Genomic DNA, 17,438 nt, shown 5'->3' with positions numbered 1-17,438 from the left:
GTACCGTTTCCATACCAACGGATGATTTCAACCTCCCAATTCCTCTCAGAAATCGTAAAATAACAATCTCCAAGTTACGATAAATTTGAACACAATAATATGACTAGTTTCCAGAGTTAAGAAGGATGGCATATATTTTGACTGACTATATTTATTGAGAAAAGTACTGAAATTTAAATTGAAAATACGGTTCACCGCTAATTATTGCCAAAAGCAAGGGCCAATTATTACTGAAATAAAAAAATTACTAATGGTGAAATGAATTCAACGAAATGAAACACATGAACTGATTAAATATACTTCACTGATTTAAATCACTACGCATATTTTAGTCATCATTATCATAATATAATGAGTTAAGAAGATAATTTTAATCTTCGATTTCAATGAAGATTAAAAATTCAAGATGGCTTGCCTGAAAATACGAGAAATTTCTTGTAAGTGTCAGGTAAAAATTCGGGATGTATGGCCTTATTTTATTTACCTCATTTAAGACCATGGGGGCATTCCCCCCCCCCCCCAGCGTCAAAGGTGAAGTCGACAGATCTAATGTATATATGTATAAATGAGTCGACATCATCATCATCTTGCGCCCCCCCCCTAGACTTCCAAGTCAATTCCGCCTATGATTAAGACAATTTTCAAAATTTTTTATTTTCCATCGCCCTTCCCTCCCCCCATCGTCAAATTTTATCATTTTTCGTCACCCTCCCTCTCTCCAAGCCAACCCATAAGGATCCTATACTTAGCCTATAGCTTCTACCGCCCCCCCCCCCCCGGACCTTTCCATCGCCTCCTAGGGGGTGATATCGCTCACTTCCGGACACTGTTGAAATATAAAAATAATACAGGTAATATGGTCTGTGAAAAAAAGAGATTTCTATAGAGAGAGAAAAGTTTTCAGAGTGAGTCAAGTCAAGTCTCATCAAGGCTTCTGATTGGACAGTTGGATAGATCAAGAATTTTGAATCAAGCCCGTTTCGTCGTTGGTGTTGATTTTTATTTGCTTGTGTTATTTTGAATTTCGTCTTTTATTTACGTGATTTTTTTTAAGTTCTCATTATCAGATATTTAGAGAACATTAGTTTATGAATTTCATGAATTGATTCGTGTATCGAGTGAATTACATTTTTAATTTGATACGAATTTCCTCGTTGCTCCCCCACTTTGAACCGTTGACACCACCATCATCATGTCTAAGAAAAATGAGGGTGGAAAAGACAATCAAAAGAACCAAAGGATTCAAGTATTCGCCCGATGCAGGTAATGTTGTGTATTATTTCTATTGTATTTGCGAATTTGATTGATGTTTCAATTGCGATGAGTACACTCACTTTCAATTGAATGTGGGTGGACCTTGTTTTAATAGTTATTGTCCGGTATTGATTATTAATAACTAAGTCTTGTAAAAAATTCTTTTTTTTAAGTCTAACATCCCGTATATGCATGGGGAGATAGTTATTGAAAGATTATAAAAAAAGGTGTTTTTCTTAGTCTTGAGTCTTTATTTTCATGTTTTCCCATGTAACCATAGTACAGCCGAGCCCCAAAGCAGAATGTTTTGTGATGTTCTGCAACGAGCCCTCAGCTGACTGAAAATGTTCTGCGGTAAAAATTCACATATACATAATAGCGTTTTTCTATACTTTTCTTAAAATTCTTCCAGATTGTTCTGCGACGTACATCACACATTTTGGCATATTCTGCTTTGGGGCAGCCGAATACATTTTTCGGAGAAAATTGTTTAAAATTACTATAGAATGTTGACTGAATAGCTATACCACTGAAATGTTGGTGATTTTCTAAACCAACGTCATTCTTGACAACCCTTAACTGGCGGGATGGGGTTATTTTCACCCCAACGCATTATTCACCTTGCCACCTCTTAAGAAAACTTCATCTGGACCATCTTATTCTCAGCACCTTTCAAGCTGGTGGTTTACACGTGTATGATAAATTTGATGTTGGTCTACTTTTTCTACCCTCTAAATCATTTATGAAAGTTTCCATGGAGTCAAAATGGCCACACCACTTGCGTAAGTCTTATTTTGTCTGAGGGTTGGAGTGTTCAGATCAAAATGGCATATCGGAAGGGCGCCAGTTTTCTCAACAGTTTCAAATTATGGTTAAACATCGGATATCCAAGGTGAGCATGAGGATAGTGTTGTTAGTGAATTGTATGTGAGATCTGTGTGATCAACATGTCATGATGTTGTTTGCAAGTACTGTGTTTCCAACTTAGAATAAGACTGATTTTGGTGCTTTTAAAATATAGTAAATATTTTCATTTGTAAATTTTATTTTCAGAGTATATTTTAATTATCAATTCATTTTTTAATCATGAAAATTTTGTGTTCAAAAAATTTAATATATAATTTAAAAAATTTTTTCAAATGTCATGCATCCTTCCATTTCTTTCAAATGTGTCTAAATAAAAGAGGATTTTTGAGAAAATCATTAAAGAAATATGAATAATTATGTAATGAATTAATTGACAGATGAATGAAGTCGTGTAAAAAACCTATTGCTTTTATAAAAATTTCTTTTGCTGATTTTAAAATGCCTTAATACTTGCTAGTGTTAAAATGGCACAGAATTTAGATGACGGTTATGCACAGAATTTTCAAAACGCCAGTTAAGGATTAAAAAACTACTTCCATGACAATTATTCTTGACAACAGTTGTGTAAATGAATATAAATAAGTACACTAGTGTACTAACAAAATAATATCAGTCTTTACATAATGCTATTGATTTTGAGTCATTTTTAAACTAGAGATGGGAAACACTGATTATATGATTACCGAGTACGGTGAAACACCTGTGCAACAATACTCATTGGACTGGAGAAATGTATCGTTATAAAAGAGTTGGCATTTTTGATGGAAAATGTTAACAAAGGGCTTGACAAATTGTAAAAATAGATCTAGGTTCCAGATCAATTTTTTAGGGTCCAAAAAAAACCTTTAAAAAAACAGGTAGAAATTTGTATTGCCTTTGACTTCTTCAGAACATGTTTACCATCTTCGTTATTGATAGATATCCTGATATAAATTTTGTATTGTCCTCGGATTCAAATTTAGTAACCACACAGAAAAGTTCAGGCACCAATACTTATTTCTTAGTCACCCTGGCACCTGTCAAGCCCTGTATTAACACTATGTAAAGTGCATTGGGACTGTAGATTAATGCCACTAACAGCAATTATCATTACTAAAGATATAAAAGATTATTATATACATAGGGTTTTCACTGTATGACAGCTAGATCCCAGCTGTTAAAGTATTTCGATAGAATGCCACGCCGAAACTTGCCAAATCATGAGTGGTATGGTACCACTGTTCTGTGAATGGTCCAAAACTACTGGTTTGTAAAAATTTATGCATGATTGAGTCATATTGAGATGATTTTTAGGAACAGCTATAACAGTTATGCAAAAATTATTTGTCATATATATGAGATTTAATCATAACTATAATATTTACATATAGAGTTTTACAGGCATTATCCTTATAGCATCCACCGCGTTGTCACTCATTCTCCTCGTCCCCTCTGCACACACACACTTGCCAACTCGATTCCAGCATGTGGTACCATCTATCTCACATATATAACATTCCCTTTTTTAGAAAGAAAGTGTTTCCATTGTCCCCCACCATCTTTGTTGTAAGTCAACCTATGAGATGTATGGACTGCCTGGATCAAAATGGCAAAAAATTTGAATTTTTGCATTATGCACTTATTAAGGGTGGAAAACACCTCTATATATCCCCAACAACTCTGCTTTTTAGCTCCCCACTGCAATTTAATGTGAGTTAATTCCCATAAAGTTCCATACAAAGTGAATCTTTAAAACACTGGTATCTTAAAAAAAGGGAATTTTGAGTTACCCATCTGGACTAATTTATTATACTGAAGTATAATTGAACAGATATGACTCCTTTACACATAGGTTTTTTGTACACAGACCCCACCTAAAATATGAAATTCATCTCTTCTTTCCTGATTATGTTCTGGTAAAAATTGAAATTTACCTTCATAAACACTTTGTTATTTTGTATTGTATAATCTGAATGTGATATTTATTTGTGATTAAAAGGTGAAAAAAAATGTTATTGTTTATTATTATTTTTTTAGGCCTATCAATGGTTTCGAAAAGAAACAAGCTTCGCCGATTGTTGTGGATGCCAACACAGATAAGAAGGAAATCAAAGTCAAAGATGACAAAATGATCAACAAAACCTTCGTATTCGATAAAGTATTTGGTCCTAAAACCAAACAAGTAAGAAGAGGGATTTTATTAAAAAATAAATCTCGGGACTTCTTTTTTAAATTACTTTTCAAGATAGATCTTCCCACATATCATAACTGCCAAGTGTATCAGATTCTTCCGAAATTCTTCACCATCTCCCGGACTCTCTATTTTTTTCGGGGGGAGGGGGATTGTTCCTAAAAAATTTTCCCGAAAAAGGTCATTGCATCAAGTAACAAAAAATATTTCATTTTTGGCAAAATTTGAAACAGCCAGCATGCATACAACCTTTCAACACTAGCCTTTAGATGACTTGTACCTGCTTTGACTATATGCCCAGTTTTCAGTCCGATGGCGATTTTTGTTGCCGTGACTTTATTTAGGAGTAATAATGACTGTTTTCATTAATAAAATCTCTATTTTGCAAAAATCCCTTTTATATTTATTTTTGTATGGAATTTTGTTAACCTTGCTGACACCTCCCTAATCTCATTCTCAAAAGTTGGCAGCTATGCTGTATCAATTTTCATGCCTTATCTATATAAAAATACTCCAGTTTTTCAGAAAAAATTTAAATAAAATACTTGTGTTTTTGACTTTTCTTTCTTTTTTTCTGCTCATTCGAGTGTGTGACTATTCCTGTTGTGACTATTTAATCGCAGGTCTCCACCAAACAAATTTCCTTAGGCGTGGCACAAGTCTCTTTTGATGTACTGACTGCACTTGGATCTGTCAGAATATTTGTAGGATAACACAGCATGTATATGCACCGTGACCAGAGGTGCTTGTCAAGCCTTGGTTATAACCTGCCCGTGATACAATGAGTCATATAAAAAGGGTTTTTCGCTAATTCATTATGGAGGAGGGGAGGCATTTTGGTGGATGACATCTGACCAGTTCCGCTGTATTGAGAGGTCACAATTGAGTGATAGGGGCTTTTTAGAAAACTGACAGAATTAATTATTCAAAAAGAGCAATATTATTATTTTGAAAATACAGTAAAAGCTGTCTTTAACGGAACCTGTATTAAGCGGAAACCTGTTTTTAACGGGGAAAAATCATGATTTCAATGCGAAAATACACATTAAAAAAACCCGGGATTAAACACCCTGTCTAACGCTTTGACTTTTTCGCGACCAATTGACCGAAGGATCATACCAAAATATTAGTGCTTCTATTGAAATTTTTGATGCAATGACTGCTTGCTAATGCGTGTATTACTTCACCCACCCTTAGATTTGTAACAATAGTTACCATGCTTGATGCTGTGGTTTTTGAAAAGCCAGATGTAGTGAAGCAGTTGCTTTTGGAAAATGTGGCAAAAGTTTTTGATAAAGCAGGTTTTTTTACGGGAGAAATCAATGTAATGGTTAGATTTCCAAATGATATAGGCTACAACACCTACAAAATTGTATGCAAGCTGTTTTCCGTGATTACAAGTGCTGAGCAGTGTCGGAATTAGAGGGAGGCGAAGTGGGGAAGCAGTTGCTTGTGTAGCAAAATATAGGAGGTGGGAAATTTTACATGGGAAAATCATCAAATTTTACAGTGGTCGGGCAGCAAAATCATGTTGCCCCTCCCTCCTTCTCACAAAAATCTTAGTTACGGCACTGATGCTGAGGAATACATAAACAAGACAACAATGTGCAATTTGAACCTGACACAACAGATATTGGCGACCTCATTGAAAATTTCAGATGAAAAACAGTATGGGGTGAAGTTTCTCATACCGATGCTATGAAAACCTAAATATTTAGTAATTATAGAGTAAATAATGTACATTACTTTATTTTATGTACATTTAAATTAGTTTATTTTCAATTGATTTATTTTTATTGTACTGTTTTTCAATTATGAATTTCAATTAGCTGTTGATACATACGAGATCATCACATAATTTTACACATTGTCAATTGAACCTCTATTAAACGAAAATCGGTGTTCAACAGAAAAAATCTCAGTCCTTTGCTATTCTGTTGAAGATAGGTTTTACTGTGTTTTATTGTCAGAGGTATGTGTATGTATGTACACAGAAATCAATGCAATGCTCTTTGACGATTGTTTCATGTTTCTCTTTCGAATTTCAGATAGCTGTTTACAAAGCTGTTGTTGGCCCTCTTATTCGTGAAGTGATGATGGGCTATAACTGCACAGTATTTGCGTATGTGTTTCTTGGTTTTTTTGCAATTTTTCTTTCTCGAAAACAAAAACTTGTATGAATTTTCTTTGCCACAGCGACTTTGAATTTTGGTGAAAGTGATTTTGTAAGGAACTAAATATGTTGCTAGGCATCTGCATTAGTCTTATTGTTTTAACTAGGAGCTAAAGTTTTTAACCAGTCATCTGGGTATGATAACGTTAGAGCAAAAGGTGCACCACCTCTGGCCCGCAGGCCATTTGCAGTCCGGCTAATGGGTTTCATTCCGCTCATGAAAAGTATCAATGCATACCACGATAAATATCTATTCTGACTATATTTCCTGCTGGAAAATAAATAAAAATTCTCAATCAAGTAAAAAGTTCTGGATAAAAACTGGCTATTTTATTTTTTTAAAAATCGGATGGTAAAAATTGCTGTGATGTCCTTACAATTAAGGGTCATACATGTTGTTTGACCCTTATACAAAAATACAAGTTTCCAACCAGTGAGTGGCAGAAATACAGCATATCTGGCCCACGGACTGTAAAGGTTGTGCATCCCTGCTATAGATCATAGGACATCATGATTCTATGCTAGAAAACCTAGATGAGTGTTTAAAATTATTTTTTATTGAATATAATTAGTTTTTATTTGATACTTGGGATTTTTTTTCTATTGTGTTCTCTTCTCAAAATCAAACCATTGTTATTTATGTTCTTAAATACGTAGGTACGGTCAGACAGGCACAGGAAAAACATATACAATGGAAGGTGAACGTAGCGATGCTTGCTGTTCATGGGAAGAAGTAAGTTTTCATTTGTTATTTGACCAAAAAAACTTGATAGTTTTTCAAGTAAGTCGGGTCTTCAACCCATGGGCCAAATGTGGCCCTGTGAGCTTTTTGGTGTGTCTTGCAAACCATTTTTAGAAAATAGCTACTTTTCATAGAAAAACAATGAAATTCCAAAAAATAAAAAATTATTTAAAAAAAGCTCTGGCTACACTAAAATTTCTACTGCTGTATTTAGAACTGTGAGATACTTTCTAGATTCGACAGTAATACTGTGCATTTGATGCATTAAAAGGGCATTTCAGTGAAGAATAAAAATTCAAGTGGCTTCGTTCAAAATACTGGAAGAAATTTAACAATTTTTATTTTAAAAGAGTAATGGGCTAAAATTACAGGAAAATATGGGAATTTTCTGTGAAAATGGGTCATGATCAACCAGGAAAATTGTTAGTTTTCGCCCTTTTATGACAGCGAAACGTTTTTTCATATGACAAACTACAGATTTTTTTGAACTTGGGAATCAGTACCTATGTGAAAATAATTTGGGTGTTTCTGCATTTGATTTTAAAAAAACTTTTTGTTGCATGAAATTTTAAGTATGAATTCTACTCCATTGAAATCTATATATATAAAATTGATTTTCTGTGTGTGTGTATGTTCTCTATACAAATCTACAATTTTAGATCGATCGTCGCCAAATTTTGCATATATACCAAATGGGACTCGACTTGAACGATAGGCTACTTTAAAATTTCGTCAGACCAGGGCAAATGCCCCAAATGGGCAAAAAAAACTGTCCGGCAACAATGGTTTTTGGGCCTCAATAATCACTTTCCGAACGTTTACTTTGGTTACTGTGGTTCCCTAGCAATGCGTTTCAGACGTGTTTATGCCTTTATAATGGTTTGCGACTTTTTCCATCCTCCCAGTAATGAGACTTTTTGAATAGGTGCTATAATCATTATCAGCATCACTTTGAGGGTCAGGCAAAGGATGATCCCCCAAAGAAATCAGTGTTAAAATTGCCGATTTTACCGTAGAAATGCGGAAATTTGATGGGGTTTTCCGCCACATCAATAATTTTAAAAATTGTATTGAATTCTCGATTTTTTAAATATTGAGTTCGCTTAGAGATACACAAAGTCCATGAGATTAAATAGAAAGTCATTAGCCCCGGACCTACTTTTGAGTTGGATATTCATGCAATAACATTGATTTCATCTTCTTATATTTATATCTTCTCAAGCATGAAAATTAATGTCTCCGCTCCGTATTGTGTCTTTTCATCAGAACCCGGGCAGAAAACCCGGCCAGCGCTGGGTATTATAGCTAGTCATTAATAAAGCTTTGGTTTAAATTTGGCCATTTGTTTACATACAATTGAATGCTACTGAAATTTTCAAGTCATGTCGTTTCATTTAATTTTGAAGTGCTTAATAGTTGTTTTTGAATTTTCTTTTAAAACCTGCTGTATATATATATATATATTTGATATTATCTAGGATCCCAGTGCTGGTATTATTCCCCGTTCTCTCCATCAGTTGTTTGAGGAGCTGACGAAAGAAGAAAATGTCGAGTTTTCTGTGCATGTCTCATTTCTTGAACTTTACAATGAAGAATTGTTTGACCTGCTGAGTCCTAACGATTTGTCAAAACTCAGACTGTTTGAAGATTCCACACGAAAAGTTTGTTTTACTCACATGCATGTTTTTTTTTTTTTTAAGACAAAATTTGGAAAATTTATGAGGGGTTTAGTAGGTTTAGAGATGTAAAATTCTCGAGAATAATCTTTCGGAGAATATTCTCCTCTTATTTATAATATAGTTACATATAATATCCTTGAGAATATTCTCCTTATTACTGGGGAATATTCTTACAGAAAACAATAATTATTCTGAAGTTATTATTAATAGTCCTTCCAGAGAACATTCTCCTCAATGAAAATATTCTTCAGTTACAGAAATCTTTCCAGAGAGTATTATCAAGAATATATGAATAACATGTATTATAATAAATAATTTCAATAAATAACTTGAGAATAATAATAATTGTTTTTGATAAGAATATTCTCTAGTAATTTATAATAGTAGTCCTTTGGGAGAATATTCCGGAGAATGTCCCTGTCTCTCTTCCCGTCAAGAAGATGGATATATTGAAGTTTGTAGACCACAATATTAAAGTTCGAAAGCAAGAAAATTAAACCAACAGGGCTGAATTGCACAACTTTTAAAGAAATGTTAGTGATACAGAATTTAAGTGTATGTGCATTGAAAAAACAACAGTTCTGTATCTTCATAGAATGAAGGTGATTGTATAATTGCTTCCTTTATCAATCAACTTTGATTTGATGTGAACTTACTTCTGAAAATTTATCTAATTTTAAAATAATTTTTTAATGTTTTAACTTAATGGTTTCTAAAATCTTCATAACCGAACTTTTAAAACCTCTCATCATGACCTGGAGAATATTCTGAGAATATTCTCGAACCAAAAGTTGTCATTGGGGAGTGATTATACCGAAAATTGCTTTGTTGTAAATGTTTCATGTAATTAAAACTGATTTATATTTCACAATATAAACAAAATTTGTAAAAAAAAAATTAAATTATTTAAAATAAAAATGAATATCCTCGATTATTCTCCAATTTTTACAACCAGGAGAATATTCTCACCTCACATCTTTAAGTAGGTTTTTTATTTTTTACGATAAATAATCATTTATCCACTTTCATGCATTTTTTTTGTGAACTAAAATTTTAATGCCTCATTTTTTTCTTTTTTCAGGGTTCAGTTGTGATTCAGGGACTAGAAGAAATAAAAGTGAATTCAAAAGACGAAGTTTATTCCATACTAGAGAAGGGAACTGCAAGGAGACAGAAAGCGGCCACATTACTTAATGCCACATCGAGTAGAAGCCACACAGTGTTTTCCGTTACAGTTCACATCAAGGAAAATACCATAGATGGGGAGGAATTATTAAAGACTGGCAAATTGAATCTGGTATGTATATAGCTGAATAGTTGTATTTTTTAACATCCCTCAAGCATAAATTTTATTATTGGTAGAAAGCAGAGAATTTTGTTTTCTGATGTAATTTAAAAAAGGTTTTTTAGCATTTTTCGATAACACATTATTTTTAAATTTTACTAGCAACTCGAACATTTTTTGTGCCTTTGAAGAAGCTATGTATCAGATAAAAAGGAAGAATGACTCATTGAAAATGCATTCCGTTGATTTGTGTTGCCCTGTTAAAACAGGTAGAGATGGGCAAAGTTGTTCTTTTTATGGAACCATTCGTTTTGAGATAGATCTTTTTATTGAACTTGTTCAGTGAACTACATAGTTCATTTTGAATGTGAAGCTACCAGTAAATGAGAGCACCTATAAAAACCCGGAAAATTGATAGATCATAAAGCAAAATTTAATTGCCAACGAAAATCGCATGGTCTTCACTCTTTGGGAAAAAACCCAGTGGAGGAAAGGAGCCCCTTTCTATTTCTAAGAACAGATTTTTTTTACGGCAGGTAGAATATTTTTAAGGATTGGCTAAGGGCTGCTTATTATTGGGTCGTTATTACTAAATCATAAACATTTCATAAGTGGAGTTCCGTCGTGCTGGTATTACTTAATTTTAACTCTGGCCATTTCTTTTGTTTTTAGTGAAAGCATTTGAGCTTTTTCTAAAATATTGTAGAATCGCTTTGCACTTTTCTGCCCCACCCGCGAATGTTACTGATCCCGCTAATATGCGTTAGGAGGTGGGGGCAGAGCTGACAAAATGTTTCTGAAGGGGGGGGGGTCAGAGTTTTGCTGATGGGAGGGGGAGAGTTAAAAAATGGCTACGAATTTGCTGACATAATATTTGAACGATCCCTTATATAACAAAATTCTGGATCTGTTCAAGATATATAAAAAAAGAAATGGCAAAATACATTATTTTTTAAAAATTCGGATTCTCAAATCTAAAATAATCATTGATTTGTTACCAGCCTACAAATTTTTAGGAAAAAAATATTACTTTCTTATGAGTACTTAAGACAAAACCTAATTAAAACTAAAATAACCCTTCCTCAGTAATAGTGTACGGCTCGAGAACGTAAATGACAAGGAACGACTTTGTTTCTTCCGACGTAGTTTGAAGAATGATAAGAACTAGTCTGAACTGAATGAACTAGTGAACTGAAAGGGAAAGGTTTCTATAGTTCGAACGTTTAGCTTGGAGTGACAATGCGTGGACTGAGGGAAGGATCATTCGTGCGCATTCCAATAAGTAGTGTAGGGGGGTAAAGAACTAAAGAACGATAGTTCACTAAAACGAAGACAGCTACATACAGTTCTTTTTCCCAAACTAGTTCGTTCATGAACTACACATCCCTAAAAATGGCTAGACAAATCCCAGGTACCAGGTCACTGTGGCAAATAAAAGATATTAGTAATGGCACTTGAATGTGCTGCTGTGTAAGATTACAAGAATGGAGTCTGAGGATATTGAATAATAAGACTCAACCTGCTTCACATCTCAGAGAGATATCGAAACATTCCCGAAAGATGGGTGTATCTGGAAATTTTATTAATGAACAAAGGAATATAGATGCATGAAGGTAGAAAAAATGATATAATCGTCATGAAACATCCACACTCATCAGTCTGAAATCATATGACATCCGGCCAATTGGCCATAAACACTATGGCAACGGGCGATCAATATTAATATAAGGTGATGGCATATAGCCATTCATCATACAAGAATCTTATGTAAAATTGTGAAATTAGCATCAGCTAATTAGTTATCTGTGTTTTCATATCGTCATCCACCTTAGACGTATCAGTTTGGTTGTCATCGTCAGTAGTCGTAGGTCATCTATGGTCACAGCCATAATAATTGATCATTTATTGAAGATCATCGTCTTGGCATCTAGTTGTGCTCCCTCGTCTGACTACTGCACATACCTGGTGTCTGACTCTTCTCATTCTTGGCCACAAGTTGTACTTCCTCACCTGACTGCTGCACTCAGTCTGAGGACAACACAAAATTTTTGAATCAAGGGAAAAGGGTTTCAATTTTCATACGATTTTGGGGGGGGGAAGAAAAAAATGTTAGGAGTTGATGTCCTGTTGGTTTTAACAAAAATCTAATGTTTTTCTTCGAGATCTTTCCCCAGTCTCCCGAAGGAAAGTCGCCATCGTAGAATTTCTCCCGTTTGAAAAAAGCTTTCCTGCATAGAGCAGGCAGACCTTCAATATGCTACATACATAATGTGAAAATTCAAGAGTTTGCCATCCTGTTAGTCAAAATATATTTTTGAATTTTTCAGGTGATTTTTTTTCAATTCTTCATAACTTTTTTTTTTTTAGGTGGACTTGGCTGGCAGTGAAAATATTGGACGATCTGGTGCATCGCAAAAAACTGCAAGAGAGGCTGGTAAGTCCATAATAAAGGTTTTTCAAAAGGTGGTACACAGATCCCATTGGGTGTTAGCAAAATTAATTTTGAAATTCAGTTATAAACAAGAAATTTCAATACTGAGCATGCATATGTACCACGGAAGCTGCCTAGGCAGTCGAGTGGTTAGGGAGCTAGCCTCCAACTGTGCAGGTCTGGGTTCGAATCACGATTCAGACAGATGTCTACTAACACTAACATGGTAACTATCCATCCACAAGTCCGTGGATGGATCAGGCTGGTCCTTTGGAAATATGTGATATATATATATATGTGATATATATCCCTGTAATTTTTTTAACCTATGTAAATGTGCTTCCTCTTTCTATGTGAGGCAGTATGCCACACACAAATCTGGGGGGGATGGATAGCTTGAAATTACTTGTATCACAGTTTTTGTTATTTTTGTATTGCTTAGAATATAATGTACTCAGGGCTCCCACTTGTCCTACTTTTCCTACTTTTTTACCAAATCCTATCGACAAAATTTGTGTAATTGATTTTAATTGATCAGGAAATCATTGATATATTGCCAAATATTACAAATGTTGGAGAATGAAATTAATGATTCTGCCAAAGCAGAAATTATATCATTTTTAAGGTAATTTGGGTGGGGTGGGGGTGTATGTGGACCATTTGATTGATTAATTTTTCATTTGCTTAGTTTGAGGGTTCAACAAGTATAGTAGTCATTAAAAACTTCTGTCTGGATGGGAAAAATAATTTTGTATTTATTACTTAGTGGTCTTGGACAGTAACTTTCATCATTCAAAATTTACTGTGCAAATAGGTGAAACAACAGTTTGCATTTCAAAGCAGTTGGATACATAGGCCTATTCTAGGTTTGGTGATTCCCAATAACATTCAGTTGTCTTCTGTATTTTTAAGGCATGAAGAGGCATAAACAATATTTACAATGCTCAGCTAAGAGCTAGAAATGGAAGTGCTTCATGTGTCAAAAATGATTACAATGGCATTGAACAGCAAAATGTGAACAAATCCCTTTAAAAAATGATGGACAACGCAGTAAAACAGGTTCACCTTGCCTTATTTACATCGGATCTTGTAATCTACACATTTTGCAATGTGCTTGTGAAAGTGGTCTCGAAGGAGTGTCATTCTTAAAAAACGTACATCTTCAAAATTTGCTGTGCCTTGTCGAAGAGAGTTGACAAGCTCTGCACTTAGGAAGACTCCAAAAAAAGAATGTAATATATATGAGGAGAGACAGCAAAGAATTATCTGTGGTTGCTGGTACACTGTTTTGGCCAAAAATTGGATTTGTAGCCAAGTCATTTACCATTTTGCTTTGGCTTGAGTCAATCTTATAGGAAACTGAAATAGTGCTATGAAAAAAAAAAAAAAAAATTCAAAAAAAATTTTTTTTTTTTATTTATTTATTTTATTTTTTTTTTTTTTTGCGAAAAAAATTTTTTAGGGAATTTTTTCCATTATGCTATGATTATGTTGTCTAAGGGGATTACCCTCCCCCATCCTACTTTTAATTCCTGAGTTTACCTACTTTTTCTCATTTTTTGAGTGGGAGCCCTGTGTACTATACCATTACAATTTATTTTTACACAGTTAATATTGTGAGCATAGAGGTAACATTCCCCTGATTTTTTTTTTTTTTTTCCCTGCCTGGAGCTGTTTGTTTCTGTGTGCTACGGAAAGGTAATTTGTCCCCACCCCCATGGTGTATTGCATGATTATGCATGTGGGAAAGCACTGTCACCATGTGTGGTGCATATAGCTTTGAGAGAATTCTCAATTAAACCAATTTTTTTTTACACTCGCCTCAGGAAGAAATGAGAATCCTTTGAAGACTATTGCTATTACTATGCAAACTTTTTGTGAATCAAGTTATTTTCATATCAACTGAGGTCTTTTCCATAATCTTGAATTGATACTAAAATTATTTCTCAAATGTATTTTATTTCAGGTAATATAAACCAGAGTTTACTCACATTAGGTCGTGTTATCACATCATTGGTGGAAAAAGCACCACATATACCATACAGGTTGAGTATGCATTTTTTTTTCTGTTTGCTTATTGATTTGAGTCCATTTGTGAATGTCAAATAAATTGCTCAAGGAGATATTTTTCTTCCCAATGCTTCGAGAATTTTAAACAATATTTGGCCTGCTAATTACAATTGATTATTCTTGTTTAGCACACTACTATGCTCTGCTGAGTGATAAGTGTGGTAACCTAGCGCAGTGACTTTCTAAAAAGCCAATTTTTGCTTTGTACCTGAAGCAATCAGATGCTTAATACAATAACTGATGTTAATCAGGGCCTATAAATCTTTTCCACAAAGACTATATTTTTCAACTAGTGACCCTCTGTGGGCCTCTAGTTTTTCAGTTAACCTATTTATAAACTTTTTTTGTACAGGCGTTTTGCAACAAATTTGATCAGTGTATAAATGAAGTAGTGAATCTTAAACTGGTATCTGTGTTAACAAAACTTTTAATTGTTAACAAAAACTTTTTATTTAAAAAGCAACGTGGTGTCATTATTACATCAGTGATGGGAATTTGCATAAATTACACCTGTTCCCAAGAGGAGAAAAGGGTGGAGCGGATTCTATATTCTTCCCTTATTATACAGTACACTAAAGTGCCAAAACGCACTGGATACCTCTTGCTGTTGCTGCACTTTTTACCAAGTAAAAGGAGGCCCTACACGATGTTAAGAGGTATCCCATGACTTCAGTGCTGAAGTGCCAAAAGTCATGGAATACCTCTTAATATCATGTGGGATCTCCTTTTACCCGGTGAAGTGCAGCAATATTAAGAGGTATCCCATGACTTTTGGCACTTCGGTGTATGTAATACTACTGTGTGTGAGTAATACCTGTATATATATAGGGTGTTCTGTTAGTGGACTGTCAAACACAGAGGGTTGTTAGTAGACATTAAAAGGAACAAAAATTGCAATGGAACATGGTGTTGCAAACCATGTTGAGGGTAAAAATCACAAAAAACACATCACAAATGGTTTCGACGTCACACTGGAACAACAAAAAGTACAATAATAACAACAAAATTTATTTGATTAATTATTGCAAGAGTTGTTGGAAGTGGCAGCTGCTGATGTCATTGCTCAGTTTACAACGGCATTAAAATGATTCCTGGACTCAGAGATACCAGGTATGCTTTTGATGTCCGTTTCGGCATCCGCAACGCGTGATTCTATCCCAGCACACGATTATCGCGACACTGCTTACGTCAGATATAGTAAGCGAACACATTCAACGTTCAACTGACATCCACCTTTCATCTGTTCTGGACTCAGAGTTTGCGTGCGTTTTTCGAGTTTTCACCCTCTCAGCATGGTTGGCAACACCATGTTCCATTGCAATTTTCGTTCCTCTTGATGCCTGCTAACAACCCTCTGAGTTTGTTGGTCCATTAACAGAACACCCTGTATCAGAGGAAAATAGAAGGTCATCTGCATTTATTGTTATTTTCTATAGTTTGTATTTGTTTTATTATCCTCTTTACTCATTTTATATTTTGATTTATTTATTATTATTTTTAATACAGAGAAAGCAAACTTACAAGATTATTGCAAGACTCTCTTGGGGGACATACAAAGACATCAATTATTGCAACAGTTTCTCCTGCATTGTGTAACATTGAAGAAACTATCAGTACCCTTGACTATGCTCAGAGAGCAAAGAACATAACAATCAAACCAGAAGTTAACCAGAAAATGACGAAGAAAGCTCTCATAAAGGTGTGTTTATATTTGCCTTTGACTTTTTTTTTTTATGCCTATTCTCGCTGGTTGCATTGGCTAATATTTTTTTTTCCATGTTATTTAAATACAGTTGATCTTGCTTGTTATGAAATCGGCTATGCAAAAGTATTGTGAACCTAAAATTTTCCGTTGTGAGTTTGAAAATAATGTGAAACACGTCTCTTATAACAAATTCTTAATCCTTTGACTACCAAATGAAAAGTATAGCAAGATAATGATATCAAATAGAAATAAAAATTATAATGAGATAATCAGTGTTTAAATTATTTGGTAGGTCATTTTAGTTCTAATTAAAGCCAAAAAATATTTTATTTAAACAATCAGATGGTACATAACAAATTATCTAACCTGGTACTTTTAAGTACTTTCAGTAGTAAAACATTTAAATAAGATAATATCACGCATAAAAAAATTTTCGATAAGGTTTGGTGCATTTCTTTTTCCCAATTCTGGGATCTGATATGCAAATACAAGGCCACAACAGGCAAAATACCCAAGGAAAATATAGTGAAGGCATAGGTGTCAATTCTTCAGATTTACCAGGTAGCCTTCCAATATTTTTAGCCTTTCTGGTCGGAAACCAGATTCTTCTAATTTTTCGTATCTTTGTAGAAAAATTCTGAATTTCAGCTTCGCATAAATGAAAAATCTCTCAGTTCTTGCAGTCCTAGGTTGATCATATTTCCTCGAGAGAAATAAGGAAATTGGAATTCCAAGTATGGGAAATCTGCAATTGTCACCAGACGATGCCAAAAGTAACAAAATTTCCAATTATTGCTAAATTCATTGAAAAATTGCTAATGACGAGAAATCAAGCACTACTGCAAATAACAGTGGATTAAAATGAGTTCTATGAGAAAAAAAAATTTTAAATCACTAATATGTGAGGAAAATATCCATATTTATAATAAAATTATCAAAACATATAGTAATAACTTGTTTCAGTGAAGAATAAAAATTCAAGAGGCTTTGTTGTTAATGTGGGACATTTTTATTTTAAAAAGTTAAAATGACCAAAACTACAGGAAAAAACAAATGTCTCGC

General features: G+C 34.1%; 1 protein-coding gene across 2 annotated transcripts in view; it reads left to right on the top strand.

Annotated features, from left to right (window-relative positions):
• Window positions 1–937: 937 nt before the first annotated feature.
• The window catches only part of LOC149078048 (kinesin-like protein KIF11), a 39,202-nt gene continuing 22,701 nt past the window's right edge, over window positions 938–17,438 (top strand). For both annotated transcript variants that reach the window (XM_089241615.1, XM_089241616.1), the window contains exons 1-9: window positions 938–1,263; window positions 4,138–4,282; window positions 6,340–6,413; window positions 7,122–7,197; window positions 8,685–8,867; window positions 9,967–10,182; window positions 12,538–12,604; window positions 14,568–14,646; window positions 16,178–16,370. In XM_089241615.1, coding sequence (XP_089097741.1) covers window positions 1,193–1,263; window positions 4,138–4,282; window positions 6,340–6,413; window positions 7,122–7,197; window positions 8,685–8,867; window positions 9,967–10,182; window positions 12,538–12,604; window positions 14,568–14,646; window positions 16,178–16,370 — 1,104 coding nt within the window. In that variant the 5' untranslated portion in view covers window positions 938–1,192. The remainder of the gene's footprint in view (window positions 1,264–4,137; window positions 4,283–6,339; window positions 6,414–7,121; window positions 7,198–8,684; window positions 8,868–9,966; window positions 10,183–12,537; window positions 12,605–14,567; window positions 14,647–16,177; window positions 16,371–17,438) is intronic.

Source organism: Pholcus phalangioides, unplaced genomic scaffold, assembly GCF_987345545.1.
Source record: "Pholcus phalangioides strain wild (caught in Gottingen) unplaced genomic scaffold, Ppha-v1.0 ptg000014l_1, whole genome shotgun sequence".
In the NCBI taxonomy this organism is placed as follows: domain Eukaryota; kingdom Metazoa; phylum Arthropoda; class Arachnida; order Araneae; family Pholcidae; genus Pholcus; species Pholcus phalangioides.
This window is presented reverse-complemented; position numbering and strand designations above follow the sequence as displayed.